Source organism: Thalia democratica, chromosome 1, assembly GCF_965202585.1.
Source record: "Thalia democratica chromosome 1, ktThaDemo2.hap1.1, whole genome shotgun sequence".
Classification (NCBI taxonomy): Eukaryota; Metazoa; Chordata; class Thaliacea; order Salpida; family Salpidae; genus Thalia; species Thalia democratica.
The window spans coordinates 91,532,202-91,551,115 of record NC_139165.1 but is presented as its reverse complement, the minus strand read 5'-3'; the positions used below and the strand labels follow the sequence as shown (position 1 = coordinate 91,551,115).

Genomic DNA, 18,914 nt, shown 5'->3' with positions numbered 1-18,914 from the left:
ATTAATATTTCAAAACTGTAATCATAGTTGTCATTGTTATTTATTGCCTAAAACTACTTGAGCATGAAAATTATAATGACATTATAAATAAACATAAACAAACTTTTATGAAGTTTTCAGTGTTGTTTTATTTTGTCAACCCTGATTAAAAGAACATTGTACTTGTTTTACTTGAAAAAACTTTCCAAAGTTGTTCTACTTTTTTTACCTTGCAAATAGAAAATAAAAGTTAAGTAGAGTTTGATTTTCAAAGCACTTGTTTTGTAATAGTTGATACTTTAATGTCTGCAATGTTTAGCAGATTTGTTACATTTTTATGACTAAAATAAAAATAAGTTAGTTTACAAAGTAATAAAATTAGTAAAGAGACTATAAGTTTATATTTTCTTAAATATACAGTAAAAAAGGGCAAACATATTCTATAATGAAGATATATTTCGAGCCGTTCTCATTAACTGAATATACTAAAGTTTATTGAACGACAAAAAAAGAAGCTCAAAATATTTGGCCCTTTTCGGTTATCAAGTCGCACACCACGGATACCTTTTAACGTCTAAACACGATGATAGTATGAGATAAAAAACTTAAACTTCATGATTAATTTGTTACTATTTAAATAACAAAAAGAGTAATACAAAGGACAAAAGTAATTACTAACTATTTGTTGATTAAAAACTAATTAAGTTTAAATACAACAAATTAGCCTATAGATAAAACTAGTCTATAATAAAAAAAAACGTATCTAGAAAATAAAGATACAGTATAACCAAAATATTTTTCCTCACAACAAATAGGTTTCCAAATACAAACAGCTTTCAGTTTGATTAAATTAAAAACGCTATTTTCACTTTGATATATTTTAAACCTATTTAATTTATATCTATTTGCATACGTGGAATTATTACTAAATTTTTAGCGACAGAAGAACATTTTTAAGCATTTCACACTTTAATTAGTATAATTTTTTATCTTCTAAACCAAAAATATTCTATGGTTTCTTGGACATGTTCTTTTTTCATTTTTAAAAATTGTACTATCGTAAATCCGATATAGCTTACTTTACAAGAGTATGGTAATTTACCAATTTAGCTACTATTGAAAAAAAAATTGATTATACTATTTCTATATTTTTTGATACGTTATATTTTAAAAGTTTTGTTATAACTATTTTATTATAAAAATTTTTAAATATAGGTTAGGTAGTTTTAAGTATATTTAATCAGCTTTTTGTTATCTAATAATACCTGATTTCTTTCTATTACCTTTTTAATTACTCTTAACTACTTTGTTATGAATAAAGTTAAACATTTCATATCATATTAGCTTTGTATTCAGTTTATGAGAATAGCTCGAAATATATGTTGTTTATTTAATTCATGTGGCGTTTTTTTACTATATAGTTATTGATCAGTAGAAATGTCTGTTAAACAAACATTTTCTTGTATCAAAAATAGTTTGCAATAAATATCTAAGCTTTTTTCAAAGTGACTAGACAAAGTTTATACTATTATAGTTAAAAACAATCTCAATGGATAGTTAAATTAGTTTCAATTTCATTGATATATCTACAAGTACAATTTCCTAAAGATCAATAAAGTATATGTTTGTACAAGCAACTTGACTGTCATCACTTAAATTACTGGATTGCTCTTTTACTCTTTGTACTACAAATTGTTTTTAAAATATGTTATTCATGATTACTTCGAGTTTCCTTTATATTTGATATAAGGCATGGCGGTTTTTACTTGACTCTTTAAAGTGTGTGGACTTTTTGGCAATTATATAAACCTAGTTAGAATAAATCAAAAATTTAAATTTAATAATTTTTTATTGTTACTTTTAACAAAGTTCATACTACTCAACTGTTATTTGGCCGTAAATTTTGTTCTTCCACAACCAAATTTAAACTTTTTTAAAAGATTTATTAGCTAGGGTGAGCATTTTAAATAAGCAATCAGCACTCAAAAAACTTTTAGTTTTTATATCTTTAAAAGTAGACTGAATTTTAAAGCAAAAAATTACTACGTTTGACAACGCGGTAGCGCTGGTTATTATAAAGCAAAAGCGATTTTCTTCATAAGATTTTTTTTTAATTTTTTGAAAAGGAAGGTAAAAAACGCAATAAAGTATTGAATTATCAGACTTTAAAAATTTATAAATAAGTTTAAGTTAATAATGAAGAAAAAGTTTTGTTGTATATTTTTTTAATAATTACTATTATTTAATGTTTTGTTGTTATTTGACAAGGTCAGCTCACGCTCACCGAAACCAGGTAATTAAACAAAACAGTGCATAAACGTTTGTATTAATATAGTTTATAATTACTAAAAATAAACAAACTTTATATAAAAAATCAAAGTATAAGTTTTTTGCTAAAGAGCGAGTTATTTATTTTACTATCCTTAAATAAACAAAACTATATAAACTTAAAAACGTTTTAAAAAATTAAACAAATAGTAAATGATTTGTAGCTTGCAGAACCAACAAAAAACTTCATCGCAATTAAAATAAAAAGATTTTTAAGATGTTTAATTTTGATTCTGATACAATAGTTTAACTACTTTACTAATTAAAATATTTTTTATCATTTATATGTAACTATAGTTATAACTATAATCATAATAAACACTGTACTTAAAAGTAAATGAAGTTATTTGAACATGCACTTTAAAAAGATTACACAAAAGTGGTAATGTCAAGAAAATTAGCAAAGAAATAGCTTACGCGACTTAAAATTATTCGTAAAAGCTCTGTAATAAAAAAGCAACAAATATTTTGCAGCCAAATTCGATATTTGACCGCGAGGTGGCGTACACGGGCGGGCTCGGTCACATCTGGATCGGCTTGACGGACGCCTACGAACAGAACAGGTGGCGGTACTGGTCCTCGGGCGACGACTTCGACGTGTCGGCGGCCGCTTACGCGTGGGGAGACCCAAACGGTTACGGCCAGAACTGCGGTTACGTCAGCGTCAGTAACCAGCTCATATACAACGCCTCGTGCGGCGACACGACCCTCTACGCGTTGTGCGAAATTGAGAGCGACATTTGTTGAGTTGCGTGTTCAATAAACTGACTTCAACTATTAGTTTCGTTTGTTGTGAATTTGAAAAACTGAAATTTGTCTCAATCTAATAACTTAATATCGTTTAATAAAAACTACTATTTAAAAAAAAATAATCAAATTTACTAAAAAAAACTAAGAGTAAGAAAAAACGAAAAAACTGAAGTATTTAAAGAAAAACTTTAACAAAACTTATACGTTCAGCCAAACCAAGTAACATACAAAAAACTTTTAAATAGTTTCCATTTTAAAATATACTCAGAAATATAAATTCTGTCAACAAATGATTAAAATAGCAAACAATATGGTATATAAAATTTGCTAAAAACAAGCAAGTTTTTATAGGTTCACTTTTCAAGTTACATATATGAAGTTGTAAAAATAAACTAAGTCTAGATTTTTAAAGTGTTACTTGATACAGAGTTAGCTTTTTTAGTTAAAATAACTTGTATAATATACAATCAATTTCATAATTTACTTTTTTCAAAAAAAAAACAATTTAAGTTTGATATTAAAGATTAATTTATTATAATATTTAGGCCATATTAATTTTTACAATTTATACTTAAATAGTTTTAAAATTACCCGAGCTTATTTTATTAAAACTATTCAAAATAATATAGATTTATGTAATATTTAATCTTTCAATCAATGTTAAACTTATGTAACTGTAAGTACTAGTTAAAATAAATGTAAGTTTAATTAAATGTTCTTAATCACTTAGTGAAATATAAAAACTTTACTAATCAATGATTAAGTTTACGAAATTTTCTTTTAAAAAAACATATTTCAATTCATGTAATTGTGATAGTTATTAGTTCAGTTCACAAAAATAATGTGGTTTTACCTTAGGTAACAAAAAATTTTCAAGTTCAAATTCGGTTTATAAAGCAGCGGTCATAGAGATATTTGGTAATTGCAGGCATTTCGTAAAGTAGTTTAGATTTTTGTTATGCAATTTTAAAGCTGTTTATAGATACTGAAATACTTATTTTTAAAGATTTAATTTTAATTGAATAAATAGTTTTTTTTAAATTAAAAATATAATCAAAAAAGGTTTAGACACAATTCCTTACACAACTTTTTTGTTATCTTGGATTAAAAAAACTTTTTTTATTCACTCATATTATCAAACATTTATAACAACTTTAAAGTTTGAACCTAACAGTACACAAGTGGTTTAGAGTAAACCGATTAACTTCTGTGTTTCAGCACATAAGTATGGAAATACGAGGGGAAACGTTTTGTAACAAGCCACCATTGAACTTATACGAATTTTCAAGTGCTAGAACAAACACTTCCCGTTGAAAACACAACAACCCGTTGACCGCTATAACTTTTACTCGTAATTCACTTATTCTATATTGTAAGCACTCAAAATTGTTTAGTATAGTAAGTGTTTAAAGCCCAGTTGTTAATAAGAAAATAACCATTTGTTTTATTTACCTTTTAAAAATAATAAAAAATCCAAAACTTTGTAAAATTAAGTTTTTAAATATAAATAGTTTCATTTCTAAGCTAATTATACTGTCTTTAAAAAATTTTTAAGAATAGTTCAAAACAATTCAAAACATTAAAGACTTATTTAAAGAAAAAAACCAACCTTAGTCTATAAATTACCATTTATTGAACAAAAAAAGCAAGAAATAAGCAATTTAAATACATATATATGAAGTTGTTTGAACGTTAAAACAATATACATAGTTTTTTTTAATTTTGAAATATGTATTTAAACACTAAAAATTCTTTAAAAGCTAGTTAGTAATCTTTAAAAAATATTTTTTGGCAAAATTTAAAAGGCTAGATAACAGAAGTTGCATACTTGGAATTGACGCTGTAAATATAAATTTATTAAAAAAAAACTTTTAGGAATACTATGTTGAATAAGGAAGTTCTATTAAAAGTTATTAAATAGAGTACCATACAAGATAGTTGTTAGTATACAATAAAACTAAGGAAAAACTAAAAAAAATTGTCGCATGAAAGTATATACATTCATAAATGATTCATATCACCACAGAAAACACCAAAACAAAAGCAATAGTATTACATTGCGTAGTAAAACAAAAAACTGTACAGTATGAAACATAAACATTGTGCAATTATAATTACTTTCTGTTGTGTTTCAAATTAAAAAATAGCAGGGCTTCACTAAAATTCAAGTATTCTATTTATTACACAACATAGGTTGGAACTATTAAAATATTGTGTAAGAATGTATGAAAATGTTAAACTTTACTAAAATCATTACTTTTCTAATAGAGTTAGCGAAAAGAAACACATTTAACAATGTAATAAATTCTTATTAAAAAACTTTTGATAAACAAATTTAATACAAAGTACTTGGGAAACAGTTAAGTTGGATTGTATTCGTAAAAAAATATGACTAGATAACATTGTTTTGATAACATAAAAAACATGATTTTTGTTTTAAGCTAAACAATAAAGTTTGTGTACAGAAGTTTATTTTCTACTATCAAAATTAATTATTATTGTATTTGTCATTTAATTACGTTAAAACTCAGATTAACTTTCAGTTTATACTATATTCAAGTCAATTAACATAAAACTTGGAATGAAGGCAAAAAACTCAAAAATATCACAGCTAATGTTAAAAGAACATGTGTACAAAATGTAAAGAATTCCAAGCCAAACTTTAGCACGTAGTTTTTAATAAAAACTTTGCTAATTTAATACCTAAAAAAAGCATTTTAGTTGTTTTAATAAAAAGTTGATTAAACAGAAAAGGTAGCAATATCTATTTTCGAATTTTACATAGTTAATTAAAATATGCTAAAAGAGTGTGTGTGCAAAATGTATGCTAAAAATTCAATGCAGTTCTTAAAAACATAGTTTTTATAGAAACATTTGTGATTAAGTGTAGAAAAAAAAAAACAATTGTACTGTTTTAATAAATAGCAGATTAAACTGAAAAGGTGCAATATTTTTGTTTGATGTACACATTGTTATTTCAAATGTACCTTAAGGTGGAAAACAAAGGCTTAAGTACTACGAAAATGTACAAACAACAAAACTCACTCAATCAAAGGCATGTGCAGCGAATCGTTTTTACCAGAGCAAAAGTTCGTGCAGTTGCAGTTCAGGGACTTTTTCGACATGAGCAGGTCGATTTCTTCCAGCGTTTTCCCGCGCGTTTCAGGCACGAACTTGCAGATGAAGGCAACAGCCAGCAGCGTCAGTATGCTGTACACGAGGAAAGGCAAGCTGAGACCCCCACTAGCGGTGATAAAATTGAGAAACGTTGAAGAAATGAGAAGATTAAACAGCCAGTTGAGGGCGGTGGAGATGGCAAAGAACCGGCCCCTGTACTTGGTCGGGTAAATTTCGCTCTGGATTATCCAGTTGAGGGGGCCAAAGCTGAACGAGAAGGCAGCGATGTAGACGAACAGAAACACCAGTGAGAGCGATTTGCCAAGTGCACTGGTTGTTTCACTGCTTTCTAATGTACCGTTGATATGTGTGGAATTGAGAAATTGTGTGGAATTAAGAATTTGTGAGGTGTTTAGAGGTGAGTACTCTGTGTAGTTTTGTGTGAAATTGCTGACTATAGTATGGTTTGTAACAGTAGGTTGTGTGGTATCAAAACTGTATGTAGACTGGTTCTGGGTAATATAAGTTGTACCTATCTCATTGCAAGCATTGTAATTTACAAAACCAAAATTTGACGTAAGAAAAGACAGAGCAAACGTGGAAAAGGTCATCAGGCAACCACCTACTATTAAGAAAGTTTTTCTGCCGTAATTATCTACCAAAAAGAGACACACAACTGTAGAAACAACTTTCACCATGCCCAACCCCAATGCTCCCAAGTTAGCACTCTGCTGGCTGCTGTAACCAACAGCTTCAAATATGGTGTTTGCATAAATCAGCATGTTTGGTTCCCCAGTTGCCTGCTGAATGAAGACAAGCACGCAGCCAATTACCAACGCAGGGGAAGTTACTTGCTTGATCAGGCTCAATAGAAAGCCTTCTTCGTTGTTGACTGCTTCTTCTTTGACAAAATTCATGGCAATAAATTCCCTCTCAACTGCAGTTCTCTCCTTGTCTGTTGTCTGACACCTGATTTTGCTCAAGGCTGACCTCGCATTGCTGTACTGGTTGTTCAGAATCAAGTACCTGGGGCTTTTGGGCAGCTTGTAGGTGGAGTAGAACACCACCAAGCAGAAGGCCAAGGCTGATCCGAACATGAGCCTCCACCCATGGGACTGGCTGAGTGAAAACACCGTGTTGGCAACATAAGCCAGCAGGAAGCCAATGGTGATGCCGACCTCGTTCAATGAAACAAGGCTGCCTCTCACGTGGGAAGGGGCCAGCTCTGTCACGTAAACGCACTCAGAGGCCGCTGACAAAGCGATGGCAAACCCCACCAACGTCCTGCCAAAGTACAAGATTGACAGGATTGGTGTGAACGCCAGCAGTATGGAGGATATGAAAAACACGGACACTGAAAATATGATGCAGCTCCTCCTGCCATATGTGTCCACAACAAAGCCTGCAAAGAGGGAGCCAAGCAGGGCTCCTACCAATGTGCAGCTGACGACAAGTTCTTGTTGGAAGCAGGAAAGGTGGAAGGAGTTCTTGAGTTGTGGAAGGGCACCGGATATTATTCCCAAGTCGTAGCCAAAGAGGATACCACCTCCCATGGCCACCACTCCCACGTGGAGAAGAATGTTTCTGGGGAACTTCAGGTCGTTTCTGAAAAATAAAAGTTTTAGATATGTGTTTTTAACTTACTTCTAACTCAAAAAAACATTATAACACTTATTGAAATTCTATTACTTTTTAAAAAGTTTGAAAGTAAATCACCTACATTAGATAATGATTTTGAATAAAGTTTAGCAAAAAATTCAGAATGATACTATAAGTAACAACTAAAAATTTTTAATCACAGCATTTTTTTGTAATTAACAAATAATAATAGAGATATTCTAAAGTAGACTTTTAAAACAAATTTAAGAATATTAAAGAAGAGTTTTTTTTTAATTATTAGGGTGTTTTATAGTGTTATGTTCAAGAAATATCTATGTTTCAAACAAAACATTATAATAAGCGTTTTTGTTTGTATAGTCTAATGAAATTATATTTAAAATTAGATATATTATCTGAGGTTTACTTAATATCTGAGGTAAAACAGTAGTACTTTTTAAGTGAATTATTTGACAATATAGAATTATATAAGGGCACAGGGGGTCCAAAATATTTTTTTATTAAAAATAACATTGGCTCTTGTAAGAAAGATTGAAGTACAAACTACAAGCCAATCTTTACAACAGAATTTAAAAATTTTATTTAACGCTTGAGATTTTGTAATTTTTGTAAAACGTTTTAAATAAAAATATATGGACAGCAAAGTTTTTGGGATTCATTTTCTTGAAATAAAAAAAAAACACTAAAAATATAGACTTTCTTTTATTTTTGAGCTAGAGACCTAAAACTTTTAAGAACGTTCCTTTTATAGTTTTTAAAACTTTTAATGTTGCAATTTTTAAAATATCAAAAAATAATAACTTTAGATAAAAAAAAACAAAAAAGAAATAGGTGTTTTTTTGTTAATTTTCCTTTCAAAATTTAAATACAATTCTGCATTCAATCTTTTCAAAATTTAATGATAGACTTTCTATTAAAGTTTAAGAAAAGGTAGAGTTCTATTGAAATAGTTTGCGCCTTCCATTGGTAAATCTATTTAGGTCATATTGATCGCTTACATCTAAAAAATTACTTTGAATTTTTCCAAGTGGTTAAGAATGCCTGATAGCTCAGATCAAACTCTATAAAATAAGATCAACTTGTAAAAATCAAGGCAGACCCCCTATATACCCTTAATTAAAATCTGATTAAATTATATGTTAACACATAACTACTAACTAAGACATGTCTTATATTTAGCTGTAGATTTCTTTTAGCGCTTAGTTTAATAAACTAGACATTTTTCTTGACTACGTTGTTACTATTATGCTATAAAAGAACTATCTCTAAGTAGACTTTAAAAAATTTTTAAACTACATTAGGTTAAACAAATTTTGAACTTACAAGTTAAATCAAAATGTTAGTTTTGTATAGATCTTTAAAAAGTATACTTAATATAATTGCTAATACACAAAATTGACAAAACCGTAGCAACAAAAACCAACGGTTGATAGCTTTTTACAAATGACAGGTTAAAGTTATTAAAACAAGTCATTTTTATGCCAAACTTTTTTTTTAAGTCAAAATAAAAATAAGTAGAAAAATACTATACAGCTAAATATTTTCTTAAACTGACTTTGATTAAGCCCTAAAAATGACAACAAATAAATTTTAAACATATTTTTAATTACTCATACAAAAAAAATATTTGATATGTGCTTAATCTTTAGAATCAACTTAGAGTTAAATAAAAAAATTAAAAATGCTGTTTTGTTGGCAGTAACTGAAAGTTTTTGTTTGAAACAGTTTTTAAAAGTTTGAAGTATGTAGCTTAGAAATTCTTTTGTTTTAGAAGATTTGAAAAGATATTTCTTAAATTAGTTGGTTTCTTCAATTTGTAATAAACTACAGGTTTTTTAATTTCATTTTAAGATTTTTAAAATGCTCATGCAATTTCTAAAGGTTACTGTTCTTTTCTAATTCAGTATTAAAACTAGGAAACCATACAGCAATTGAAAAAAAAATATTAATTTGAATATTCAACATGTTTCATTAAAATACAAATAGTATGCAGTACTTTTATATACAGTACAAAAATAAGTATTTTTTAAGTATGTTACTTTCAAAAAAGTGCAACTTAATATACTATGCTACTACCAAAATTAAAAACTTTGTTATATAAATCTTGTTAAAAGATTGTTCAAAAGACTTTACAGACTCAGCAATAACTTTATTACAGAATTACATAGTAAGCATTAAATTCAGAAAAAAAATACAAAAGATATATATTATATAAAAATACATTTTCATCTTTGTTTCAAACAATGAACTTTTTTTTTAGTTTCATTTTGATTTACTTTGTTATGTGTATTTCTGTTTAAGTGCCCTAGGTTTTGATGCCTGATCCATCATATGGACAATTAACTAGCAAAAATAATAATATTTAATCTATAAACTACAGTTTACAGGGTTCCAACTAAAATTTAAAACAAAAATTATAGGTAAATTATCAAAAAAATTTTGCTTGATAGATAGTGGTACAGAACAACAATAATAAGCTACTTTTTATAATTTTCTTAAACTTAATTTTGTTATTAATTTACATGTTAATATTACTATACTTTTATCATCAAAGTTATTAAGTTAACATTTATTGTAAAATAGAGTTTGATGTTTCAGTCTTTATATCTGTTTTATATAGCTTATAAAATAAAATGAAGTTTTTATGCTATAAACAGTATTAAACTACTTGTAGGAGTAGTATTCTAGTAGATCAATATAATAGTTACGATATAAGAGGCATTTTGAATAGATTTTAAAAGGCCTAATTTATTTTATATAGCTAATTAAAATATTAAAACACTTCAGTTTTCGATCTTAACTACATTATAGTAGATATAGTAGTTGATTAATAACTTAAAAATTTTTAACATCAAAAAATTGGATAGCAATGTCAATCTGAATTTTCTGTAATTGGGTATTAAAGCTTTTTTTCAAAATACTTCAATTACTTTTTTGGAGAAATAAGTATGTTACGCCACTAAAAACATGGTAAGCAAAAATGTACTTTTCACTCAAAAAATTTTAGAAAAAAAAAAAGCTAAAATATTGTTGTTGCTACTGCAACAAGAATATTTTAAAAATGAATTTTATATTACACTCTGAAAAGAAGTACACATAGAATTTTAAGATACAAATAAAACCAAAAAAATTAGTATTGGTTATATTATCACAAAAATTTAAATTCCCAAGCAAAAAACATAATATCTAAAGTTTTCTAGGGATTTTCATATATTTTTTTAATTTTTTCAAGGATTTTTTGGAATATTTCAAATTTTAAGGAATATGTAGGGAAGTGGAACCCTGAATTTATGAAAGAATTAAGTTAGTTTACTTTTATAATTTATAGGAACAAAAATAAATAACTTTTCTGCCATACTTAGCAGAATCTAATTACTAATATTACTATTTCATTTTAGAAACTATCATTATAACTTAATCTAATGTATACAAACTTATATTACTTTAAGAATAATTAATATCTGTCACAAGAGAACTAACAAACTAATAATGCTTCAAAAATATTTATTAAAAAAATATATTTTCCTTTTATTTTTAAACTATCTTCTTCAAAAATTTACAGTAAGTCCATTATTAGTGCATATTAAAAATTTTAAGCAGAATATTTTTAATTTAAAAAGTAAAAGTTTTCTTTAAAAAAACATGGTTTTTAGTTTTTGTTATTTAAACTTTTAATGTTTTATTAATTCAAACATTCAAAGTCCATAAAACTTTAAAAGTCTCTCTCTACCCTAAAAAATTTCTAGGAAAACTGTCAATGAAAAAAGTGTGCTCCACACATTTGTAGCAGAATTTTTTTTACAAAAACAATAATATATCAAAAATTAAATAAACTTCTAAATATTAAAAAATGGCTTGTAGTTATATTAAAGCTTTTATATAAAAGCCAATATTAATTTTTGTAAAAAATGTTGGATCTCTAAAAACATATATTCAATAAAAAACAAACAAACAGACATACTTCTTTTTTAAAATTCAGAACCTTATAAGCATTTTAAGTGACAAATCCTGAATTTTTCTCAAATTTATTTTAGTTTTTTAAAACTCAACAATAATTAAATGCTTATGTAAAAATATTTTCAATTTTATTAATCTATGCAAAAAATCTGCTTCTCCAACTGTTTTAAAGTTTTTAAAACATTTTATCTTTTTATTTAAATTTGTTTTTTTTTTTCCATATTGCCAAATAAGATTTACACATAGTCATACATATCAAATACATACTATATTTATTTATAATTAATTTATATTTTTTGTTTGGATACCTTATCAAAGAGTTGCAATGCAAAAAGCTTGATAGGGACAACGTTTTGTTGTCATAAAAAGCAAAAAAACTTAATAGTAAAAAATTAATAAAAAAATACTGTAATGCTAGTTTAAATGTGTTTTGTAATAAAAAACTCTAAATAGTAAATAAAAAATTTTAATTACAACAATTATTTTACCACATCAAATTCGATAGAATTCTATTTGAATAAAATTTTATAAATCTATTAAGGATCTCATTTAAGTTAGTTTAAACGAGTGAAACAATGCTTTGTTAGAGAAAATTATAAATTTGAAGTGATATTTTTCTCCTTAATTTTAAATTCAGAATTGTTATTGTAATCTCAAAATAAAAAAGTCAAAGTTATTTTATATCAAATAAAAATTGTACAAAACTCCAGGTTTTCCTATGTTTTTCATTATTTTTGTTTAAAACTCCAGGTTTTCTAGGTTTATAGGTTAAATGGTTACTAAGAGCATCTCAATTTTATTTGTTTTAAAATATTATTACATACAATTTTTCTAAAAACAAAAATTTCAACAATAAAATTACATCTAAAGTTAAAAAACATTTATATTTGTATTTTTGTAAAAAATAATGTATTTTTTTAGTTTAAAAAAAAAAGGGTTTTCTAAAATATATGAGTTGATGAAAAACATAAGTGTTATAATAATAAAATAAAATAAATATGTTAAAACAACATTTTATCAGTGCTAATATTAACTAAGCTGCAACTCTTTGATAAAATTTTAAACTGCTTAGCTAATGGGAAAACCTAAAAAAGGAAATTAGTATCAGCCTAAAAAAGGGACATGGTCTGCTTTTTAATGATTAAGAACTATAAAAATAACAAATTTAATCATATATATATTTGTTTTTTTAAACAAAAACATCAAGCAATTTCGAAAACAAAACAGACTCAGAGACTTTAAACTAGAATTAAAATTTAGGCGAAGATTTTAAAAAATCTAAACGCCAAGATTGGCTAAAAAAAATTAATGACTATCTTGAGTATGCTAACTCATTGAAAAATGTCTAACAGAAATTTAATACAAAATAAGTGGATGGGGGTCCAACATTTCCTTTTATACAAAAAATAACATTAGGTCTTATCTGAAAGTTTAGAGTTTCTACTATAAGATGATTTCTTTAAAACAAAACAATTTCCATTTACTTGTGAGATATAACAAGTTTTGCAAAAAATATCCATATAACCATATTTAATAAAAGATTTTTAAGACAAATTTTCTTGGATTTTAAAAGTTTTTAAAAAACATATTTCCTCCTTTATTTTTAATATAATTTTTTCCAAACTTTAAAGAAATTTTCTTTTTAATACTACTAACAACTTGCAGGCAGCAGATTATAAAAATAATAATCAACTTTTTTGTTTATCTTATATTAAAACATTTTAGGTCTATATTTTAAAAGTAAAGATTTTTTGAATTTTTTTTTTTAATTGGCCAAAAACTGAAGGAGATTATAGATTTTTAGTAAAATAGTCAAATTTTGTCTTTTAATTTGCGTCCCCTATAAAGAACATATTAAGCCCTCTAATTTTGATGGCTTATATCTCAAAAGCTACCTTGATTTTTTTCAAATGGTAAAAAATAGTAGCATATTGTTTTATCAAAAAATAAGACTAACTTTAAAAAATACTAATTTTTCCCCAACTTCCATTTTTTTTTTGAAATGTTTTAATTCTAATTCATATGATTTTCCAAAAAAAAAGCTTTTTGTATAAAAACAAGCTATTTTTTAATGATACTTTAAAATACAAAACATTTAATATAAAATAAAAAGGGACATAAAAACAATTTCCAGTTTAATTACTTAATTATTTCTTTTAGAATTACAAAATGTTTCACTTTTGAAAAATTTAATTATTCTTATAATTAAACACAAGTATTTAGATTTAGACAATAAACTAACTTGTTCATTTTTTCTACTAGTTTGTAACTGTTGCTTTCAGAAGATCTGTAAAAGTTATTATTTGGATTTTTTGCAGTATTAAAAAATTAAAAATATGCATCTCTAATGTAAGCAACTGAAATTAGTAAACTTTAGAAGATAAAAAATTTTAAAACTAGTTTAATTTTTTTATTTTAGAATTGAGATAAAATTTCATAAACTTTTTCAACTTTTATTTAGTCATTTAAGTGTTATATATAAATAAAACATAATTTTTTTTTGTAGAAAAGTTGTTTGTCCATGGTTAGTTTAACTAGAAATAACATTAAAGCCAATATATTTTAATTATAACAAGTATTTCATTATAAACTGCATAACTTACTGTAGTTGAAGTTTATCCTCTCTGTACTTTTCATGAAACTTCCTTACATTAAAAGTGGCAAAATTGATTTGTTTGGACAATTATTAGCCTTAAACAATGGTTGGCTTTTGAATGAAGCTTAGTAGGGAATTTCCGAGTTAGAAAAAAGCGTTTTTTTTTTGTACTGTGGTGAAGTAAAACAAAAGTAGTATAAATATTTAAGTTAATAATTGATAATAAATGATTTCTTAAGACTTTATAACTTAGTTGTATTTTATTATTTATCGACAATGTAAATAGAATTAATTCTTGAAAATACTATGTTATATTCAAGAATTTTAAACATTTATAGCTCAAATACTTTATGTTAATTTAAGATTATGAACAACGTTTTACTATTTTTAGGGTTACTTGACTTATTTTTATTCTTATCTATATGTATTAAATGATGCTAAATCAAACTGAAATAATAAATTTGTCTTTAGTATTTTCGATCTTACTGTTTCTATCAGATATTAAAGTAAAAACAAACAATGTTAAAATCAAAAAATTTTTGAGTTTTTAAAAGTCAAGCAGCGAAATAAAAGGTTTCTAAATTTTTATCAAGTTTACAAACTATAGGATTTAGAATTTTATCAAAGAGCTTTTTTAAAATGCATAAATATATTTTTTACAAATTATGGTTTTTATTCAAAAAGTGTTGTTGTAGAAGTTACAAATTCGAACATGTATAGCCAATTTAGGCATAAAATGTTTGTTATGTACTTTGTTAATAACTTTTTTTGTAATCACATAATCATAACATTTTTTAGAAAACTGTATAGTCTTTCAAGTTAATTGGCTGCAAAGATCTTTTTTAGAAAAGTAACCTGTAAAGGCCTGTAAATGACTTTTTGGTGTTAATCTGACGTGCCAAAAAAAATAGCTAGTTCGACAGTCGACTCGAGACTATAACGTACTATTAGTTTACTTAATTTTAAGTTGTAGAAATTTATGTTTACTTAAGTTTTGGTATGCCAGATAGTTTTAGAAGGTTTTTAGGATGTTACAAAACCATACGAAAGTTTAATATATAGCTAATGAGGTTTGTATTAATTTAATGTAAGTTTTTTTTTTCTTCATTTTGCATTAAATCACTTTAGTAGAAAATTATAGATCTCATCTGCATGACATAAACCGCTTAAAAAATAATTTGATCATATTAAAGCAGAAAACTACAAAATATAGATTATAGATTAAAAAAATTAGCTAGTACTTTAAGTATAGCATAGTTTCAATTTATTTATTTCTTTTTAAAACTCTTGTTTTTTTTAACTTACAGCTGTCAGTTAAGTTATACAAAACACCTAATATTACTTAAAATTTAAAGTTTTTCATTTACGTGTAAACTACAATGTAAGTGCTAAAACTTAAACTGACTTAGGTAGATTTCCCCAAGCTACTAAGTTAAATGACTGCAATGTTAATTTTGTAATGCAATGTTCTGATAATGATCAGTATTAAGAAAAATTATAAAGTTAAGAATTTGACTCTGTTATGTCTAATTGATTTCATATTTATTTACGAAGAAAACTTAATAAATCTTATTAATTACAAAGTTTATAAAAGTATTAATTATCTATAAAAGTATTAGTATTATAAAAATATAAAGTTAGATTTATTATTTACTTGTGTAGAAATTGTACTAAATAAATTGTTGTAAAAGTTTTAAGTTAAGTTGGCTTTCAAAGATAATGATAGCTTTTACTCTTATGATAGCATGAAGCTTTGACTTAAAGAAGTTTTATTGACAAACATTAATAAAGATTTTATAAATTGGATATCTGTGTTTTTTCTTATGATTATTAAATGAATGTATCACATTATGGTAATTACCTAGCATGAAGTCACACCAATATCAAACTGAAATATACTATGTTTGAATTCTATTCTGACTATAATTTTAGACTTAAATCAATGTTTTACAAATACATAAATAGAATTAAAGTTTTTCATCATAAACTAATAAAACTAAATATTCAATTGCACTTATTTTACAATATAAAGCAAACAAATCTATACAATACTTTGTATAAACTACACTATTGTGAAACAAAAACACATAAATATTTAAGTTTTATTAGTTTATGATCAATAAATTTGATTTGATTTATGAATTTATAAAGCTTGTTTAAAACAAAGTATCTTTTTAGACTAAACATATTTGGCTTAAAAAAAATAACTTTTAGCTTAAAGTTATGGTTAAAAAAAACAAATGTTAAATAATTACAACTTGAATTTGGTGCAACATTATCCTAGATAACTACCCACATTATTTATTAGTTTTGGTAGATATGTTGTATTTTTTTAAACTTTTATTCCAATAATTGCAAAGTGGTATGTCTTTGTTACATCTCTTTTGTTGTTAGTCAATCTCACATATTTAATAACTTCTTATATTTTAAGAGTTATTGCTAAATGATAATTTATGAAACATACTATACTGAAAAATACATTTAGGACTGTTTCAAATAACAAGATACTACACCTGAAGTATTTTCGTATCCCTTTCATATCATTGACAACATTAATTACATTTTTCATTATTGGTTAATGAGCCTAAAAATTAATTGTTCCTAAAACACAGACTAAATGATTAAGATTAAATTAATAATATTATTTTTTGAGTAGTGCGAAGTAATGTTTTTACTACCAGTTATTTGAATGAAAACAAATTCACATGAAGCTAATAAAAATCTGAGTGTGATGAATTTTATACCTGATTTAACTTTTGTTTGTGTGAAACTAAACTGCAACTCTTTGTTGATTAAGTTTTAATTTTAAGTTATGACTTTTAAGATTAAACTAAAAACAGTAGTAGTTCAGGTTGGCGTTGAATTTTTATTAATGACTGTAATAACTGGTAGAAGGTGTGTACTATGCTATGTAAACAATTATGAATAAAATCGATTTTGAATCCTCAACATTTAAAATTAATTGTTGCTAAAAGAGATCCTAGCAAAGCATGTTCACTGAGTATATAATAATAACATAATTACACACTACTATTTTTTTATTAAACTAGCTTTTTCAGGTTAGTAGCCAATTTTTATTAATGACTGTAATTACATTGTAGGAGGTGTGTATTTCGTTGATGCTATGTAAATATTTATGGATAGTTAATCGTTTGCTAATAAAGATCCTAGCAAAGCTAGTTCACTGGAATATATAATAACAATAAATTTACCTGGTACTTTTCTTTATTAAACTAACATATGCTTTTGTGGGTAAAGAAGTTAAAACACATAATATATTATTTTTGTAAATTTCTGGTATAAAATCTCCATTCTCAGTGTAATTTAGAAATTTCTGTCTGTGATAGAATTCTTAAATATAAAAAATACCATCAAATTGGTGATGACTTAAATATAATCATATTAGTTGATTTAATAGTAAATTTTAATAAAAAATAATTAAAATCTAATGGCTAACTAACTAAATGTTTTAATATAACTAACTTTAAACTTCTAAATGGAATTTTTATTAAAATTTAGTTCTAACTAAAACATGGTTAACAACTAATTTTCATTTTTAGATATTAAGAAAAAAATTTAAAATGTCTGTTGAATTTGAAGGAAGCTCGTTTGCAATAGTCACCGGAGTGACCAGAGGATTCGGACTGGCAGTCTGCGAGGAAATGTGCAAATCAATGGAAGAAGGATCGGTTGTTGTGATGGTGGGAAGAAATGAGGTCAAGATGAACGAATCTGCCCAAAAGGTCAAAAGTGTTTGCTCAAAAAATATCCAAGTGGTCAAAGTTGTGTTTGATTTGTCAAACTTGGCAGGAATTCAAAGCGCAGTTGATGAGTGCTTCTCCAGCTTCGATCTATCTAAGTACAAAAACTTTTTCCTTGTTAACAATGCTGCCACACTGGGCGACACTGGCCCGTTCACAGGGTTCCTGGACCACCAAAAAGTCTCTGATTTCTTCGGCTTGAACCTCTCAAGCTTTCTACTGTTCACCTCAAACGTCTTAAACAAAATAAAACCTTCCAAAATATCAAACAAGTTTCTGGTCAACATTACTTCTTTGTGTGCGCTGAAACCCCAAACCGGCTGCTCCATGTACTGTGCTGCGAAAAGCGCGCGGGAAATGCTCTTCAAGGTTGTTGCGGGGGAAAACCCTGATCTGAGAGTGTTGAGCTGGTCCCCAGGCGTGATGAATACTGACATGCTTGATGAATGGATGGGTAACAAGGTGGGAGGAGAAGGTGTGGAGTTTGTGAAGAAAGTGAGGGATGAGGGCAAGTGTGTTGGTTGCGACGAATCTGCAGTTAAAATGCTGCAGGTGCTGAAATGCGGGCAGTTTAAAAACGGAGCCCACGTTGATTATTATGACGTTTGAACTCTATGAAGTAAATAATTCAGAACTTTGTGCAATCTTGTTTATAATTAGTTCATTTAGTATAACTATTGATTACAAGGTGCCTTTTTTTTAATATGTAGAGACTTTAGTCTTTAAATGTTGGTTTTGTATTTTTCTGAAGTATTTATAAATAATTATTTATACGTACCCGATAAAAACTAATTTTAGATCAAAAGTTG

At 26.3% G+C, this 18,914-nt stretch overlaps 2 protein-coding genes across 2 annotated transcripts; one reads left to right on the top strand and one right to left on the bottom strand.

The window, feature by feature from the left end:
- Positions 1-5,649: 5,649 nt before the first annotated feature.
- On the bottom strand, positions 5,650-14,415 carry LOC145833521 (solute carrier family 2, facilitated glucose transporter member 12-like). Its single transcript, XM_082940725.1, has 3 exons — positions 14,352-14,415; positions 13,991-14,035; positions 5,650-7,779 (listed from the first exon to the last, which is right to left on the bottom strand). The coding sequence occupies exons 2-3, from the start codon at positions 13,996-13,998 to the stop codon at positions 6,099-6,101; spliced, it is 1,689 nt and encodes a 562-aa protein (XP_082796851.1). The 5' UTR covers positions 13,999-14,035; positions 14,352-14,415; the 3' UTR covers positions 5,650-6,098.
- A 3,510-nt stretch (positions 14,416-17,925) lies between these two features.
- LOC145841089 (sepiapterin reductase-like) lies at positions 17,926-18,714 on the top strand. Its single transcript, XM_082948464.1, has one exon. It carries the CDS (start codon positions 17,926-17,928, stop codon positions 18,712-18,714), a length of 789 nt encoding a protein of 262 aa, XP_082804590.1.
- The last annotated feature ends 200 nt before the right edge of the window (positions 18,715-18,914 follow it).

Excerpts from the sequence above, each read along its gene's own strand:
- LOC145841089 (XM_082948464.1), top strand. The coding sequence starts at position 17,926 with ATGTCTGTTGAATTTGAAGGAAGCTCGTTTGCAATAGTCACCGGAGTG.